We start from the raw sequence: 16,861 nt of genomic DNA on the forward strand, positions 1-16,861 counted from the left end.
CATTTATCTGTCAAGTGAGCATTCAACTCTGGAATGGAAAACAGGCCTCCTGATGCAGTTTCAACAGACTGCTGTCACACAGTCAGATCACCACCTGTTTCCAAATGATCATACGAGCTAAAATGATTTGTCTATAAACATCACAGTGGTGGTCATGCATTATGGACATCTACTACATGCTGCCGACAACAGCTTCTGAATGGCTGCCAAATACTTCTTCATGGTAATATCTGTGACAAGTGTTTGGACCCTTGTTAAAAGTTTGTCTGGCATTCTCCTGTCACCTATATCCAAATAATAATAATAATAATAATGTAGCGTTTAGTCTGGGAAACACCCAGGTGACGGTGAAACGTCCGTTTGATAAGCAATAGCTGTTGTTGGCCACAGCCTCGCCACATAAGTCTGCAAAACAACTAACTGTTCTCGCCCAATTTCAGGTAAAAAACACAATTCCTTGCACTCCATACCACACCCACAAAATTCCCAGCAACCCCAAAATTACCCAGAAAACAAACATCAACATAAACCCCAACATGTATATATATATATATCTTCTTCTTCTTCTTTCGGCTACATATATATATATACATATAATGATTACTAGATTTTACAATTGTGTGTACAGAATTTCTGTAAGTTATACGCCAGAGCATTTTTTTCATGTTCATATTTAAAACAAAATCCAATATTACATTTAATAGGATACGATATCGTACAAAAGGGAGAAGTTTGAGCAGGAATTTATTTTGAAAATCCCCACCGGATGTCCGCTTCCCTTCACAGCCATTGGCTTGACGTCATCTGCGAGGCAGGATGACAGCTGAACGGCTCGCGTCGGTACTACGACAGCGCCGTGGGTCACGCTAACAACAGCCGTCACAAACTCCCGTTTTCAGGAGAGGGACAAGAAACGACAACTTTAAACGGCGTGACGCCCTTCGCCAACACCTGGCCGAAGTGTTTCGAGTTATCAGCGGACGGTCACCGTTCACCCCGCGGATATATATATACAGTTTCCCCACCTGAACGCCCCCCAGTTAGAGTGGAAAACCGTGTCCGGATGTGCTAGCAGCAGCAGCGGCGGCGGAGGCGGCGGGTTTGTTCGCATGGCGTAGGAACATTCTCCGAAGCAGGAGGTCCATTGAGGAGGGTCGCAGGAGGCCCTCGGGTCCCGCTTACTCTCGTCTCTTATTTCCGAAATAACTCTCTTTTTGTTATTTGTTCCTTCCTCTTATTCCTCTGGAAAACCGGTCATTGGAATGGTCGTGTAGGAGATAAGGACCCGGTCAGGAATCGTCCCCCCCCTAACCTCGGTGTTGTCACCGGGAGAAATAGTGCGTTGCTTCCTGCTGTAAACCGACGACGGATCCCTCCGCGCCGGCGACTTTCTTTGACAACAGACCAGGAAGAGGGATCAATATCTGAAAATATACATACCTTCATACATCTATATTGTCATCCTTCCCGTGTGTGTGTGTGTGAAGACCGGGGAAACCTTCATGATGACGGGCAGCACTCCAGCAGACATGGTGAGGGTTTTTTATTCATATACATATTATTATTATTTATGTATTTATCACTGTTAATATTTGGTCGCATTTTCAAACTTTTAAGGGCTATTGGTGGTCACTAATATGCATTTACAAGGCAGTTGCTTCTGAATTCATATGTCTACAAAGGCCCTAATGTCATGATAAATTGCAAACACACACACACACCAGTGGAGCAAAAACTTTGGTTTGTGAGCCTTGTCAGAGGTACCGGTAGTATTGTCACAACAAGTACAGTCCATAGTTTCACTTCCTTTACAGTAATACGCGTACAACATCAAACACAGCTTCCCTGTTTTAGAAAATGTTAACATACAGCCATCACGTTCATCTGGCCAGTTGAGACAGTTGGTTAAAGAGAACAAGTGCTTTCGCAAGTGAGTTGCAAAAGTGCCAGACACGCCAAGCTTTCTGCAACAAAGTATTTGTATTCTCCTTTCAAGGCAACATCTTTAGTTGGAGTTATTGGGACAGAACAGGTGACGTCAGGGAATCTTGGCCAAGTTTTCCAGCGTAAAACATATTTGATGGATCAAACACTTAAAATCAGGTTTCATGGAGTGTTCTCCTTGAATTCTATCACGACGGATCAGACTGGACCGAAGCCAATGAGAGAGTTTGACAAAAATGTATCATAATTCCGTAAAAGTCATGGTAAAATGATGGGCGCAGGTAGTAAACCGGCTCAAACCTGCAGAATCAGCGCATGTGTCACTGATGAGTGTGCCGTCGTGGGCTTGTTTACACTGGAGCTGACCTTATCGGAAGTGGGTGTTCCTCTCAGACCTGTCAAATCACTTCAGCGGCTGTATATTTAATGTCAGTGCTGCGAGGGCCGGGCATCGCAGTCGGCCTGGCTGGGAGCAGAGTGCTCCTTCACTGGGTTTGAGTGCAGACTGAATGGTAATTGCTTTGCCACTACAACCTCATTATGTCATACATCGCGTTGTAGAGGTGCATTAAAGCAGGGCTCAAAGTATGACCTCCAGTCTGTCATCGTCATCGCCCCCACCTCCCTCCAGCAGCTCAAAGACGGGATTCTCAGATCATATGATGTATTTACTTGATTTAATTTAGTCTGGCCGCGTGTTACATAATCTCGCCAAGATTTATGTCCGCCTCTCGACGCTCTCCTTTCACCTGTGCAAATTAAAAGGCTTGTAACATACCGTTTGTTGGGATTAACTGGTATTAGGCACGCTGTTTTTTCCCCATCTGTCTGCCATATTTACTATCTCTCTATTCACTATGTATAGAATGATGAACCATATAATGCCCCAGCTGTGCCTGCACTCCTTGCATATCTAAGCTCAGCTGATCCCCCCCAACAGCAGGCCCATTATCTTTAGGACGTTACAATAACACTGTGTGTAGGTTCGAGGCGAGCCGGCTGAAATGTATACGTTTGTGTCCATTCCAAGCTAAAGCGGCTAAATATAGCACGTCATAAGGAATTTCCAAGGATTAGGAACGTAATCACAAAGTGAACATTCCATTTTCCCACTTGTTGTTGAGCTGCAGTTAAATATGCTGAGCAGCAGGAATCCTGAACAACATTCATAGAAGTTCCGCAGTTATGTCACTAGCCATCTGCGTGCATGTTTGGGTCTTCACGTGAACTTCGGTAACAGTGTTGCCTCGACTGGGCCTGTTATAATAAATACGACATTGACTTCTCATCCAGCCAATCATTTCATTTAGATCCGTCAATCAAGTTTTCAAAAACATGCATCAAATACAAACCCGATATGTGCATGATGCTTTTAAGTTTGATAAATAGAAAGTGCTTATTGTTCATTTTTAATGTAACTTGGGGTTATAAGAGAAAATGACAAAAAAAAAAAAATTTTGTAACAATTAATTGCCCGGCAAAAACAGTTACCGTGATATTTTTTTTGTGTAGTGTTATTTATACTTTTCAATTCTTAAAGCTCCAAATCGATGCACCCTAGTATCCCAGGAAGTGAGTGATGCCCAAAAATAACTTTTCAGTCAATTCTTGATGTTATTTTCAATGATTTCTTGGCTGGATCTACGTTAAACTCTTGCCAGTTTACCCATGGCATGTTCTGCTGGTTTTAACACCAAGCGGGTAATTTCAAATGAGATGAAAATGAGAATATCCTACATTTAGGAAAGCTTTCTCTGCATTTCAACGGTGTATTGTAAATTCTGGCGTCCCCTTTGGAAACAGAATGATAAGGTGATATTTCAGTCAGAGAACCTTGGTCCTGGCTCCGAGTGTCTTTGCTGGGGTGCCCTTGGGCAGCACACTGAATCCCTGCCAGCTCGCTTGTAACTCAGTCTGGTCTATGCCCCCTGCATTTCCCCCTGTGAGGGAAGTATCACCTTATTATTGCATCATTTATCGCCCGTGTCAGCCATAGATTTCATTTCTCCAACATTGAAGTAATAACGATATTTCAGAAAGCGAGGGGGAAATCACTGCCAACTCTGGTATATAATTGTATTAAAATGGGTTCATTCATGCCAGAGCTGCTGTCTTCAGGCTCACATTATTAACATGCTCACAGCGGATGCCGTAAAGGTCAACTTGGGCACATAAGGAAAACATTAAGAGATTTCTGCCAGTGTAATTCATTAGAACAAACCAATCCCCTTGTGGCTCGGCTCAGTCGAGCTTCTTGTTTTCCCCAAGGAAATAACTCTTCCTGTGTGGTTGAAATCAGCAGCAGATGCACATTCTCTTTCTTTTTTGCCTGCAACCCCCCCACCCCCGTCCCTCAACTACCCCCACCCTAAGTATAGAAGTTTATGGATGGAGCTTATGAGCGTGCATGCTGGCTGGATGGAGTGGGAGAGAAGAGTAGGAGGAGAGGACAATGTTTGTTCCAAACACCGTGGGTGAATGAATCCAAGAGAGCGAACAGGAGGAGGAATGGTCTCGCCTCCTGAGAATGACGGGTGTTTTTTTTTTTTTCTTCTTCTGCTTTTGGAGGAGAAAAAAAGGATGGGCATAGGGATCGGAGGAGTATGTGTTCAGAGCGAGATAATTACCTTGCTCCAAGGCAGGCTCTCCGATGTGCTGACAGGGTTGAAATGGTCCCCATGGCAACAGCGAGACGCTTGGATCTTAGCGTTTGTGTGAGCGTGCAGGGGTTTTGGGTGGGTTTGCAGGTACGTGTTTGGTGTCGGTTTGCAGAAACGGCAGAATAGATCACCTTCTTTGAGACGACTGTGATGATGAAGGGGATTAATATCAAACATTGTGATGTCCCAGCGCTGCAGCCAAAGAGCCAGCAGTGCTTTACATTATTCATTGACACCTTATAGGTCAGTTACAAGCTAACGTTTGGTCGGCTTTATTATAGTCATCAAAATTACTGTCAAGATCATTGATTTCCTTTTTTTTTCCTTCCCTGTGACACATTCTGACTTAGTTCTAGAATTCCGAGGAGATTGAAACTTCATTAAGAAAATGTCTTAAAAATCAGTCTCAAAAATCGAAACTACAAAGTTTTATTTTCCGTGGGACAGACACTTGACTGGTTAAAAGGAAAACAGCGACTCAGGTTACTTTAAAAATGACATGCAGAGGGTGGATCTGCTAATTGGCTGGGTAAATATGCTACCCTGCAAAACCCTGGATGCCAAGTCATTATTTCTGCAGCGATTGTTTAAACTCAACAACAGAAAACAGCTTACAAATGTGTCAGTTGTTATTAAGCCTGCAAAGCGTCCAGAAATCTGCCATTGAAAACAAAGCAGTGGCTAAAGCTTTAGATACCGCCGAGCTCAATGCTCTGTATCACAGTATGACTTAGTCAGTCATCTGACGCTGGGATTGAAACACCGCCGATGGAGTCAGTGTGAGAGACTGACAGTATGTGGGACTGGATGCTTCACTGTACAGTCAGTGTTTGCAAAGAGGAGTCATGCTAGGCTGGGCGAATAATCGGCTGAATTGAAGGTTTTGAATTTATGGTTAAATTTGATGTTCATAAATGAAAATCATTTTTCACTGTGCCACCTGTAGTTCTAAGGAACAGGAAGGCAGTAAAAACACAGGTCATTTTACATGGCCAAATATAAGGAGGCCTTGTGAACAGCTGAAAATCTTGGTTTCTCCCCAAGACACCAGCCACCAAGTCCAAAGTAATATCTTAGGATTATGTAAGTGTTATTTTGGCTGAGTATCCAGGGTGACTGTTTACTGTGGGAACTTATTATAAATGTGAAAGTAGCCAAGATAGAATGTTCAGACGCTTTGGTGAAGTCAAAAAACCATTCAGCATCTGAAATACATCAAATGTTCTCCAGTCTGACAACACAATGAAGGCACAGAGCAAATACCCAGCCATACTTAAAGACTCATAATCTGGCTACAGTAGAACCACATGGAAATGGAGAAATGCCTCTCCGTTTCATGAAAGTGCAAATGATGTCCAGTGCCAGTTGACCCATGGGTACATTCTGAAAGAAAACACAATAATCTCAACGGCATGGTATAACCTTACGTAATTAAATATATCAAATAAAACGCATCCTCATGTCATTGTAAAAGGCATTTTGATTTTTCTGTCGGGCTGTTGCTAAGTGCTTGTATTTGTGCGTGGCGGGGACCACATTGTTGGCCTCCCTCACAGCACATAGAAACATGGATGCACATGCCTGCAAACACACACAAAGGAGTGGAAGGTTTGGGGTCAAGGGTCAGAAACGCGTTGGTTGCCGATGAAAGGACAATGGGAAGGGGGGAAAGGGTGGGGGCTCTTTGCTGCTGAAAGCACTGCTCCCTGTGCCTCCTCTGCATGGAGCTGAGCTTAGCACTTGCAACACGAGGTAGCTGAAGACATGGCGTATGAACTGCTGACAGGCTGTGATTGACACATGCAGAGGGAAGAGAAACATGGCGGCTCCATTTGGATGAAGGGTGTCAGTGAATATCTGTGTGTTACCAATGCCATGTGTTGCAGTCTGAGTCACGAATCGGGATTACGTCATCGTGCCCGGATGCTGGGGTTGATGTATTGACTGTGACTTTGTCACATGCAGCCCTCCAAGCCATGGATGGTTCTCACTGTAGTTGCGAAGGTGATGGATTTCATTTCATTTAAAGGATTTCAGCAAAATGACATACACGCAAATCGTCTTTTTATCATTTTATTTTTATTTTATTATCATTTAAAAGGAAATGTACTGATAAATCATCATACAACAGTGATGTTTTTGTTTTACAAGTAAACACTGTAATTCGATCAATACAAGAAGAATGAAAAAAGAAGACTGTTTTGAAAGTTTTTAGCCGATCTCTTTTCAAGCTGTGTATTTCATCTGCAAGGAAATGAATGATTTGCCTTTTATATTTGTGTTGACAGTTGCTGGAGTTTCCAGAACTTTAGTCAGTGTCTATATCCAGCATCCTATGTGATTGTGTACAGTTAATTCAATCTTATTGATGCCCATCTCTGGTCCCACCAGGATGTCCAATTAAGAAGGTCTCCTCTATTGATTGCTTATATAACTGTGTAGTTGTTTATTTTCATCTGTTTGTCATTTTGTCTCTGTTGTAGCATTTGTCTGTCCATGTGCATCCTATGCGCTCCATGAAGAATGAAATGGTGTTGTCCATGAAAAGCAACGGTGTTGCACCTGCACAGATGTGCTTGCACAATCACTTCACCTGGTCTCTCTTTTCTCATATTTGTAAAAAAAAAAAAAAAAAAAATCAGGACCACTCGTGGTTATAAATTTTTAATTTTCAAAATCCTCAACTTTTATTTCTGGACAGTTTACCAGTTTTGCTCACTTCTCTGTGCACATAGTGCAAAGCTAACTGAGTGAAATAAGGGATTAGTGAGACTGGTAGGAAACTCTTGGCATTGGTTACAGTTACATAGTTGTGTGATACATAAACCATGAAAAAAACTGAACGTGTAGAATGGTTTCAAATTCCTCATTGAAATGATGACACCAACAAGATGTTCTCATTGGTTGAAATATTTTCATGATAATTAAAGTAGGGGAGCAATTTCCTCGAAGTAAACTTCCTCATAGATTAAAACTCAAGGATGACGCAATACACCATGACAAACTTTGCTTGAACATGAGAGAACCCATGGCTTTTGCCTGTTTGCTTTTGTGATTAGCCTAGCTAGAGGCACAAAGAGTGCCCAGAAATACTCCTTGAGGAAAAGTATGTGTTTGTGTGCTTGGATGAGGGCTTATTCTCCTGGAAAATCCCTTACTTAGTGTTGGCAGGTATTTGCCTTTGTAAAGGCAAAAGAGTGTTTAAGTACTTATAATTTTTTGACAGGATCTTCATTCAGAGAAAAGCTTTGGTCTGTGATTTTGTCTCTGGTTCTGATCTGTCTTGGCTATGAAAAACCACTGGTTCTGCGCCACATTTGCTTTTGACGTTAAGCATCAGTTAATTAGGAGATGTGATTTAGAATCGGACATAAATCTGGAGTAGTTACTACAGTACATGTTTCATTATAGCTTTTATGCTAAGTTTATCCATTGCAGAGCTCGACGTAAATGAGTGCGTGTGAGTAGAATGTGATCACCATTGACCGCAGAGAAATCACCGCTCAGCTCAGCAGGCTGTAGCCTTTTTTGTAAGCTGCTATGGGCCTTGTTTATGGACATAAGCGTTTGCATAAAGAAAGGAGCTGGAGCACAACCTGTTCTTCCTGTTAAGTGTGACGTGTTAGCTCTGGGCTTTGCCAGTGCAGTAACTGTGGTTCATATTTGCTGTATAAAACTGCACAAACTGCCCCTGCAGCTAAAGGATATTATTTACTTAGTGTTGTGGCACCACTACCTCAAGACAGGAGGGATCTTTAGTAAAAAAAAAAAAAAAAAAAGGTACAGAGCTGGGAAGGTACAGAGCTAATCTGTACATCAAATGCTGGTTACTATTATTGGTTACTCCTCCCATGCCACTTATCAAAAGAGAGTTCAGCAAGTTGACATGCATTTGGTCGGAAGTTAGTGGGCTCCATTCTCTAGTGTTTGAAATAAGTATTTACAGAAATGTATTGGCCATGATTACGTCACTCGTAATGATTGACTGATATGAATGAGATCATTAAATTTGTTTGGAGTTGTAGACTTGCACCAGATTTAAATTAGCTTACATGTAATTGGAAAGGTGACGCTATCACATAATCTTTACAGATCCAACTGCTTGTCAACAAAAAAAAAAATTGCAGCTGCTTGACGTTTATTGGATATCTTTTTGATATCCATCACATTTGTTGACCTGAGGCGGTATCTTAATGTCTCAAAGGTCAGCACGCCTGTTGGCAAGATGCATTGTTGTGAGAGCTGAATCCCAAGTGGGCGTAGGTTTAAAATGTCTTACAGATGGGATTTGTTGTATCTTTGAGTTTCCATTGACTGCCGGCCATGTAGAAAAGTAATGCTTTTTTTGTTTTTGTGCTCTATGCTTGTGCTTCATTGACAAGCCGTGAACCCAAGACAGCCTTCGGGGAAGTGAGAACCCAGACAAAGACACACGCACACACACACACACACACACACACACACACACACACGCACACACACACACACACACACACACACACAGGCCTCCTAGGAAGTAAAATATGGCTTCAGTTAGTTTTATAATCATATATTTTTGATTTTATGTTTTTGTTCAATATTTTTTGGTAACCACCTACCCTCTCCTCACCACTATTCTTCGTGCTGCTCCATTTTTGCCCTTGTTAGTGGATCGCTTATCAGTGATTCAACAATATCCTTTGTGTCATCATTACTCATAGGTGCTCTCTTACGTCCATGGAATGGAATGGACAAAACAACAGTCGATTCGTAAATCTAGGACTGTTGACCTCCTCCTCTGAGGAATTAAATGGAGGAAAAGAAGGTGTAGTGCACACTGTAGCTGATGGCTTGCGCTTAGCTGAGGTTGTCCTCCTACAAATAACTGACTAAACTATCAGTAATGTTCAATCATGTGAAACCTTTAATGTAAAGAGGATGATGAAGTGTATATTTTCCTGTGTGTCATGGTAATTCTCCGCAAGTAGTTTACTCACTTTGCTGAATTCATGCTGACACCGGCTGCTCATTGAATTTGCAAAAGCAGAGATCCTGATACACTCACTTGGTTTCAGTTTATCGCCATTGGAATGATGTAGTGTTAAACACCCTGCAAAACTATACGTCTGTAATTGTCAGACATTATTCAAATATATATATAAAAGGAGAGCACTCGAGTGAAACACAGCACCTTCTGCGGAGATTTAGAGGTTGAGTAGAGAGAGAGTGACTATATGTGTGCAGAAGAAATGGAGTGTGTTTCTGTCTGTGTTCTAAGGAGGGCACGCCGTTTGACTTGCTCAGTTAAAGTAGCTTTTCAGTTGCGGCAAAAACAATTTCCAGTTGAAGGGACATTTATATATATATACAGCATGTCTGTGTTTGTGTGTTAGAGAGGGAGCACATTAGTGTGCTTCGGTGCAATGGGCCTGCAAGAACCAACTCAACTGAGACACTTTTGAATATGCCACCATCTTTTAGACTGCATACCAGAGCAGTCAGACAGATATGAAATGAAGGAATTTACTGTTGAGATGCTTTGCGTCCTGGAAAGGGCAGACGTGAGCCAAAGAAAAGCCACCCAAAGGTCACTTGTCATTGACCGGATATTTTAACGGGATCAGAGGGCCTCCAGTCATCAGGCACATAAACACACGTACATGCTCGCACAAACTCACGGAACCCACCTTATGACCTCCACTTTTTCTGCATTTCGGATCGTCTGGGCATCACATGTCGACATGAATAGCCTTGCGTTTGAGATCATTGACGGCTCATTGCTGACTCCTTCGGTATCAGACACAGAGGGCTGTGATATAGAATGGCTGTCAGACGATCTGGGACAAGAACAGGTTGAGCCAAATTCTCTTCGGGTGAATCACTCAAGCATTCAAGTTCTTGCTTGAGAGTGGTGCTGGTAATTCCATCCTATATGCAAGCAGAGAGGCAGATTTAGCATAAGACAAAATAAAAACACCATAGGAAATAGAGATGCAAATTATTATAAGACTCAGCTCTCTATTCTGATGACAGGATGATGGACTAATGAGCAGTGTTGCCCCACCTCTTTCTATTATCTAATTCTGCACCACTGCTTGAATCCAAAACACAAGTATTTTGTGCTTTGAGGAGCACGGAGGCCAGTGGGCAGTAAATCGTCATATTCATTAAATATGCTGTTTAGTAATATTCATAACTTTGATTTTGAGTTAGAGTTTCTTGAGTAACAGATCAAAACAGTTAATCTCTAAGCAAATCTGAATGCTACAGCCCAGACAGAACAGACCCTGAGGCCAGTGTTTGTTTCTCAACTAAATATAAAACACTGACTAGCATACGGTGTAATAAGGTTTAAATGGTGTCTGTAGCCCATTGTATTCAGAGCCTTTGCTGCATTTGAGTGCCAACTTTTATATTCCAGAATGAAAATCCAAAAAACAGCTTCTGCTTGGTGTTTGTAATTTTTTTTGTTGATTGCTGAAAGAAATGGATATTTTGTCAGATTGGTGATTATGTTTTGTTGTGTGTTATGGTGTATCATCCTGTGAAATCACTGAACTGAAAAGTCTTTGAGGTTTATGAAAAACGGGTAATGGATAGACGGTAACAAACCTCATTTGCATGGTGCATTGAAAACTACAAACATGTATGTTTAGGATAATTGAGAAGAGTTTATTACAGTATTATGTACAGTGGGGGCAGTCAAGAGAGCGACAGAGACAGAAAGAAAGAGGTTTGTTAGGAATAAAGTAGTTGAGGTCACAGAGGTTTTAACATAGAGCTCAATCAGAAGATAGCCAGAGACTGATGAGAGGGTGGATTGGCGTGTATGTATGTCTTTGGGTGCATATATGAGTGTGGGTCAAGCAAAGAGGGACAATGGAGGGAGGGTATATTTGGCCCTCACGCTTTCATGCACAATTTCGCCACTGCATGTTGGATGCTATGGAACACTGAATATCTGGTATGATCCCAGTAGGGGCTGTGTGTGTTTGTGTGTGTGTGTGTGTGTGTGTGTGTGTGTGTGTGTGTATACGTGTGTGTATACGTGTGTGTGTGTGTGTGTGTGTGTGTGTGTGTGTGTGTGTGTGTGTGTGTGTGTGCGCATTGCATGACTGCGTGTATGTTTTTATCTGCAAATGCTTATCTGAATGGACCAGCAGAAATTAAACCCTGGACCTTGAACTATAGTAATCAAGGGCTTTTCATCTCCTCTTGTTTTTTTTTCTCAATTGCTTGTTATAAGGTTTGAGGAAGCATTTGTTTATCTTTGGGGAAGCAGGAACAAGACCATTGGTTTTGAAACATAGATGTTTGTGGGTGAGCTGGCTGGCATGTCAACTTCAGCCGATGTCGACTTATCTCTTAATAGAACACCTCACTCAGCTGATCTGTGGTTACAGATCATAGCAGACTTTGGTTTAATAGCAACCATTAAGGTAAGACTTGGCAGCAGTTTTCCCGATAAATTTTTATTACATGGTACTGTGTTGAACAAGGTATCAGTGCATTCTCAAAACTGTTATAACCTTTGAGCCCCTCTAAGTTCACCTTTTCGTAAACTTGGAGCTCAGTTGGAAATGTCAGACACAAATAGTTTTTTACCCTGGTGCTTTAATCATGCTATCATCCTAATTACGATCACACAGGAAACACCATCCACTAAATGTACCCCACGGCTGATATATCCATTTGTTTCCAAACTTTTTCCGCTTTGGCTTGGAACAATGTTTGTGAAAGCTCTTGATTGGGTCCCCAGCCACCGACGCCCCTCACTCCCCCCTCTCTGCCATGTTCCTTCCTGCAGACGCTTATGCGAACCAGTTGCTCCCACTGTCTCTTCACTGAAGCTGCCTTTGTTGCTTGTTTGTGTCACAAATGGATGGACTGGCCCAGACCTCCAACCAGACAGCAGTGAAAAAACATTCAGCGTAGGTCAGCAGATGCTGACAGCTGTGTACTGTTATGAAAATTCAATCATTGTATTCTGATAGTGTGCTGGTGATATGATTTTAAACGTTATCGTATATCTAAAAGCAGTGCTTTCAGTACCCTTGGTGCTCCAATGTAGAGTCTCCACAGAATCAGACTTGTTGACTATTAAGGCTTTGCTCACTGTTGCCATGGATTACGGTACTGTAAAGTGTAGGGCATATAAAAGAGTGACACAAAAATTAAATAACCTGACAAAAATTCTCATTACCAGCAAATCCATCATGAAAATTGACTGTTGCAGAGGCAAGACAAATAAAGTTGAGTGGGTGAAAAATAGTGACACAAAGTCAATCTTGTGATGCACATTATGTGAGCTTTCCACAAAAATAATAGATGGTGGAGTCAATAGTTATTACTGACTCTAGCTCCTTTAATTTTGTACAAAATAATAGTCATTCCATTTACATACACCAACCATTTTCACCTCAGAGCTCCTCTTCCTGACATCGCTTCAGTTCATTATTTGTGGAAGATTTGTTGCCCTTCTTATTGGATTGAGTAATTTCCAGTTGTTAATGAAATTTTCACAAAAAAAATCCAGCCTAAAGGTCCCCCCCCCCCCCCCAAATACCCAAGCTAAACCAAGACACATAACATATAGTGTGTTATGACGAAAAGCTCAGTGTTGGGTTGGGACATGCGTTAGACTAAGTTCTGGACTTTAAGCCAGGTCATAGGGCAAGGGATTGCCTTATTTCACTGACAAGAATAGACGCGTGTGTATGAGTGTGTGCACGCATGTATCTCTGTGCACATGCTTGTGTGTGTATATGTGTGGGGAGGTATGTGTATGTTATACCCCTAGTTGTTTCTGTCCAGTGCCATCTGGTAAATTCCAGCACAGAGGGCATTTTAGCTTGCCAGCATTTTCTTTTTGCCTTTCTTCCACACACACATACGCACACACTTTTATGGAGGCACGACCATGCATATTCACAGAGGCAAACATGCACGCACACGCATTTTGTCCTCTATGCACACATGGCATCACGTGAGTTGTGACTGTAGGGCACTACTCTTTTCTGAAGGAGAAAAAATGCATTGCTGTGGATGTTACTTGTCTTGCAGCTCTCCCTCCTCTCTACTGATGTTAAGTCCTCCTCCCTCACGTGTCACATTAGTTTCCCCATTAAATTTCCTCTAAATCTTTGTTGTGCCTCAGGAAAGGGATCATGATTGTAAGCAGGGCTTGGCATTAAGCTGTCTTGTGTGGCTTGTCATGCCTATGATAGCAGCAAGCTATTCAAAAAGCACATACTGTGGCGGTGTTACATTGGCATTGTTTGATGAATTGTGTTCAAGCAAAACTGGCTTAATGAAGGAGGTCTGACATTTTATCTGTCCTCAGAAAAATACTGTCATATGAATACATGCAAATACAGGCTAACAAGCTCATAAGCTAGAATTGATATGTTAAAATACCATATCGTAATCCTAGTCAAAATGTGAAACCCGACGGATTCTCATTTTAAAAATTTCAACCTGGCACACACTTGAGATCTTATCAATGAATTCAGCAACAATGAACTGATTTTAAGTTTTGTGCTGAAATTCAGGGTATTCCGGTTGATTGACATTAAAATATCTTGTTTCGTGCCATGTGTCGCAGGTTTCATCAGCTTTTATTAGTCTGAAATGGAATTCTGCTTATCTACTTTATCGAACATTCTACTTGAGAGGTGTGCTCACACGCAGAAGATAAAATAGGTTATTCATGGATGCTGCAGTTTGAAAAACTGGCAAACTAAGGTCATCATCTCAGGGACACACTGCTGCAAAAAGATGATGTCTGCAGGCAGGGGCAGACGAGGACACGACGAAAGGTAGAGGCGATGGCAAAGTATATTGCTGTCTTGGGAAAGAAGGGAGTGGCAACATGGAGGTACTTCGCTTGACTGCAGTTGTGTCACATAGTAGGCTTAGGAAAACACAGGGGAGGAAGTCACATGGGTTACACACCCTTTGATGGAAGTGAGGCAGAGAGTGAGAGGGGTGAGTGAACAGTGCAAATTGAAGGACAGAGGAGAAGAACATGAGGTCATCTCATCACCGGGGTCATCAGCCCTCTGTGTGTTCCCTCACACCCGCTTTTCTGCTCACACGTCAGCCATTTGGATGGTGGTTGCTTGTTTCCACAGCAACTCAAGTGATGGAATGTGTATAATGAAGCCCAAATTGAAGAGTGATATCCATTTACTTAGACATATATCCAGAAGTCAAACTAACATTAATGGAAATTTGTCATTTTCATCTGTGTAAGTTAATGAGTTTAATTCACGTTGTCATGTTAATTAACCATTTAAATCTTTCACGTCATGATACTTCAGCAAGGACTGTGCAGCAAACTGGACTAAAGGACCTGAAAATGCTCATCTTAGAAAGCACAGATATTGTTATTTTTGTTTGCATTTAACTTTAAACAAACGTATAATGACCTGTAATACTAAATACAAAACAAGGTACAAATAGTTACTTCTAATGATGACTGAAAATTCATTTAAAGAAAATTTGTTTAATTATGAGTTAAAACTGGCTGGTAATCCAGCAAAGAGAAGTATTAGTGAAGTGTTGACAGTTAAATTGCCCTCTTCCCTCTTTCACGCCCCCATAAAGCCTTCTCACCCACAAACTCACCACCTTACTCAACACTCCCACCCCCTAAATTGCAGACAGTTGGTTGGATAGGTGGACAAACAAACAACCTGACTGACAAACCAAGACAGAGTTCAACAAAAGTTAAATGACAGTGACTCTTGGAAAGACAAAACATATGATAGACACTTTGGGATTTTATGGATAAGAAAATGTCAGAAATGTTGAGCTGTAATAAAAAAAATACATGAATACATGCAAAAGTTTAGTCTCTTCTATAGAGACTAATAACAATAATAATAATAATAATAATAATAATAATAATAATGATGTAGAAGAATATTTTAATATCTTCATTCACCTACAGTGACCTATATCACCGCTATGTCACCTACTTGTTGGAATTCTTCCAACTAGGGATATAAATCATACAATATATATATATATATATATATATATATATATATATATATATATATATGATATATGTAATATATCAATATCAGTCCTACTTCTTCCATAGCTTATGATAATCTCAAAAATGTGGCTAAAATGACGGAGCAATGTTCATTTCTGGGTAAAATCATTTATCCATATGTGTTGCCAATCCCTCCTTTTTTGTGTCTGACATTCTTTTTTCATCCTTTTTTCTCAACTCTCTTTTACATGGAAATTCTGCCAGAGCGGCGTAAAAATGTCCCTGCTGTTGTGAGCCATTGTTTGTTTGCACAAAACAACATAATGGTCCCTTTAAACTCAAGTGTCGATCTTTTGAATTAGCTGCTCCGTTGTTCTGTTGGTCCCTTTGACGCTGATGTTGATGTGGCGCCATGACTTTCTCCTCTTCCGGCATCCCAGAACTTTTATGCAGAGGGCAAGGAGTAATCGCAGTGTAATATTTCTAGCACAACAATGTCGTGGCAGGTAGACAGAACAGTACAATGGCCACTGTTGAGCCAATTCATTAATTCTTCCTGCTGTGTTGTATAATATCAACAGGGTGGGCAATAAAATGTTAAGGGAACAGAGCATAATAGCAACACTGACCACCATATATTGCTTTTCATGCTACTTAAACAGCCACAGTCTTTTTTTGTTGTAAAGCTCCATGCAACACATTGAAATCTTCAGCCCCCCACTAACCCTTTTTCTAGCAAATTTATTGACAACAGGCTTGTGCAGGTAATATGAGCACTAAATGTTACTCTGAAGCGGTAAATTATCCGTGTGACATTGCTCCATGCGCAGAAATGACGGGTGCAAGAGGCAATGCTTAATTAGAAGTCCTGCTGCTGTGCACTGCGTGGTGCCAGTCTACACCATAGTGGGAATGAATGTAAATGTGAAGAAGTAATCTGAGGTGATGCCTTTGAATGTTACATTCTATACTTATGTTGACATAATATTCCTCTCCCTTGGTTCGTCTGTGAGTTTAGAAATGATGTGTAAGACCAGCAATTGAAGTCAACCTTCTGTCAAGGAGAACCAATACAAGGATTTTTTGATTTCATGTGTGACGTTGTTTATTTTTGCCTAATTGTTATTTTTTAAAACGCAGAAGACATTTTCAACTCTCTTCTCTAGCCTTGTGTTTCACTGGAAGAAAATGACACACATTCCAGACGCTGACTGAGCAACAAGGGTAAAATCAATTGAAGCATACAACAGCAATTTCACATCCTGGCCACAGC

The 16,861-nt window shown here is 41.3% G+C and overlaps 1 protein-coding gene across 1 annotated transcript in view; it reads left to right on the forward strand.

Annotated features, from left to right (window-relative positions):
* The first annotated feature begins 805 nt into the window (after window positions 1-805).
* The window catches only part of ubl3a (ubiquitin-like 3a), a 36,913-nt gene continuing 20,857 nt past the window's right edge, over window positions 806-16,861 (forward strand). Inside the window, exon 1 of the mRNA XM_086176854.1 lies at window positions 806-1,532. Coding sequence (XP_086032980.1) covers window positions 1,503-1,532 — 30 coding nt within the window. The 5' untranslated portion in view covers window positions 806-1,502. The remainder of the gene's footprint in view (window positions 1,533-16,861) is intronic.

This window comes from Fistularia commersonii, chromosome 29 (genome assembly GCF_037954325.1).
Source record: "Fistularia commersonii isolate RoL2024-O1a breed Wild chromosome 29, RoL_Fcom_v1.0, whole genome shotgun sequence".
NCBI lineage: Eukaryota > Metazoa > Chordata > Actinopteri > Syngnathiformes > Fistulariidae > Fistularia > Fistularia commersonii.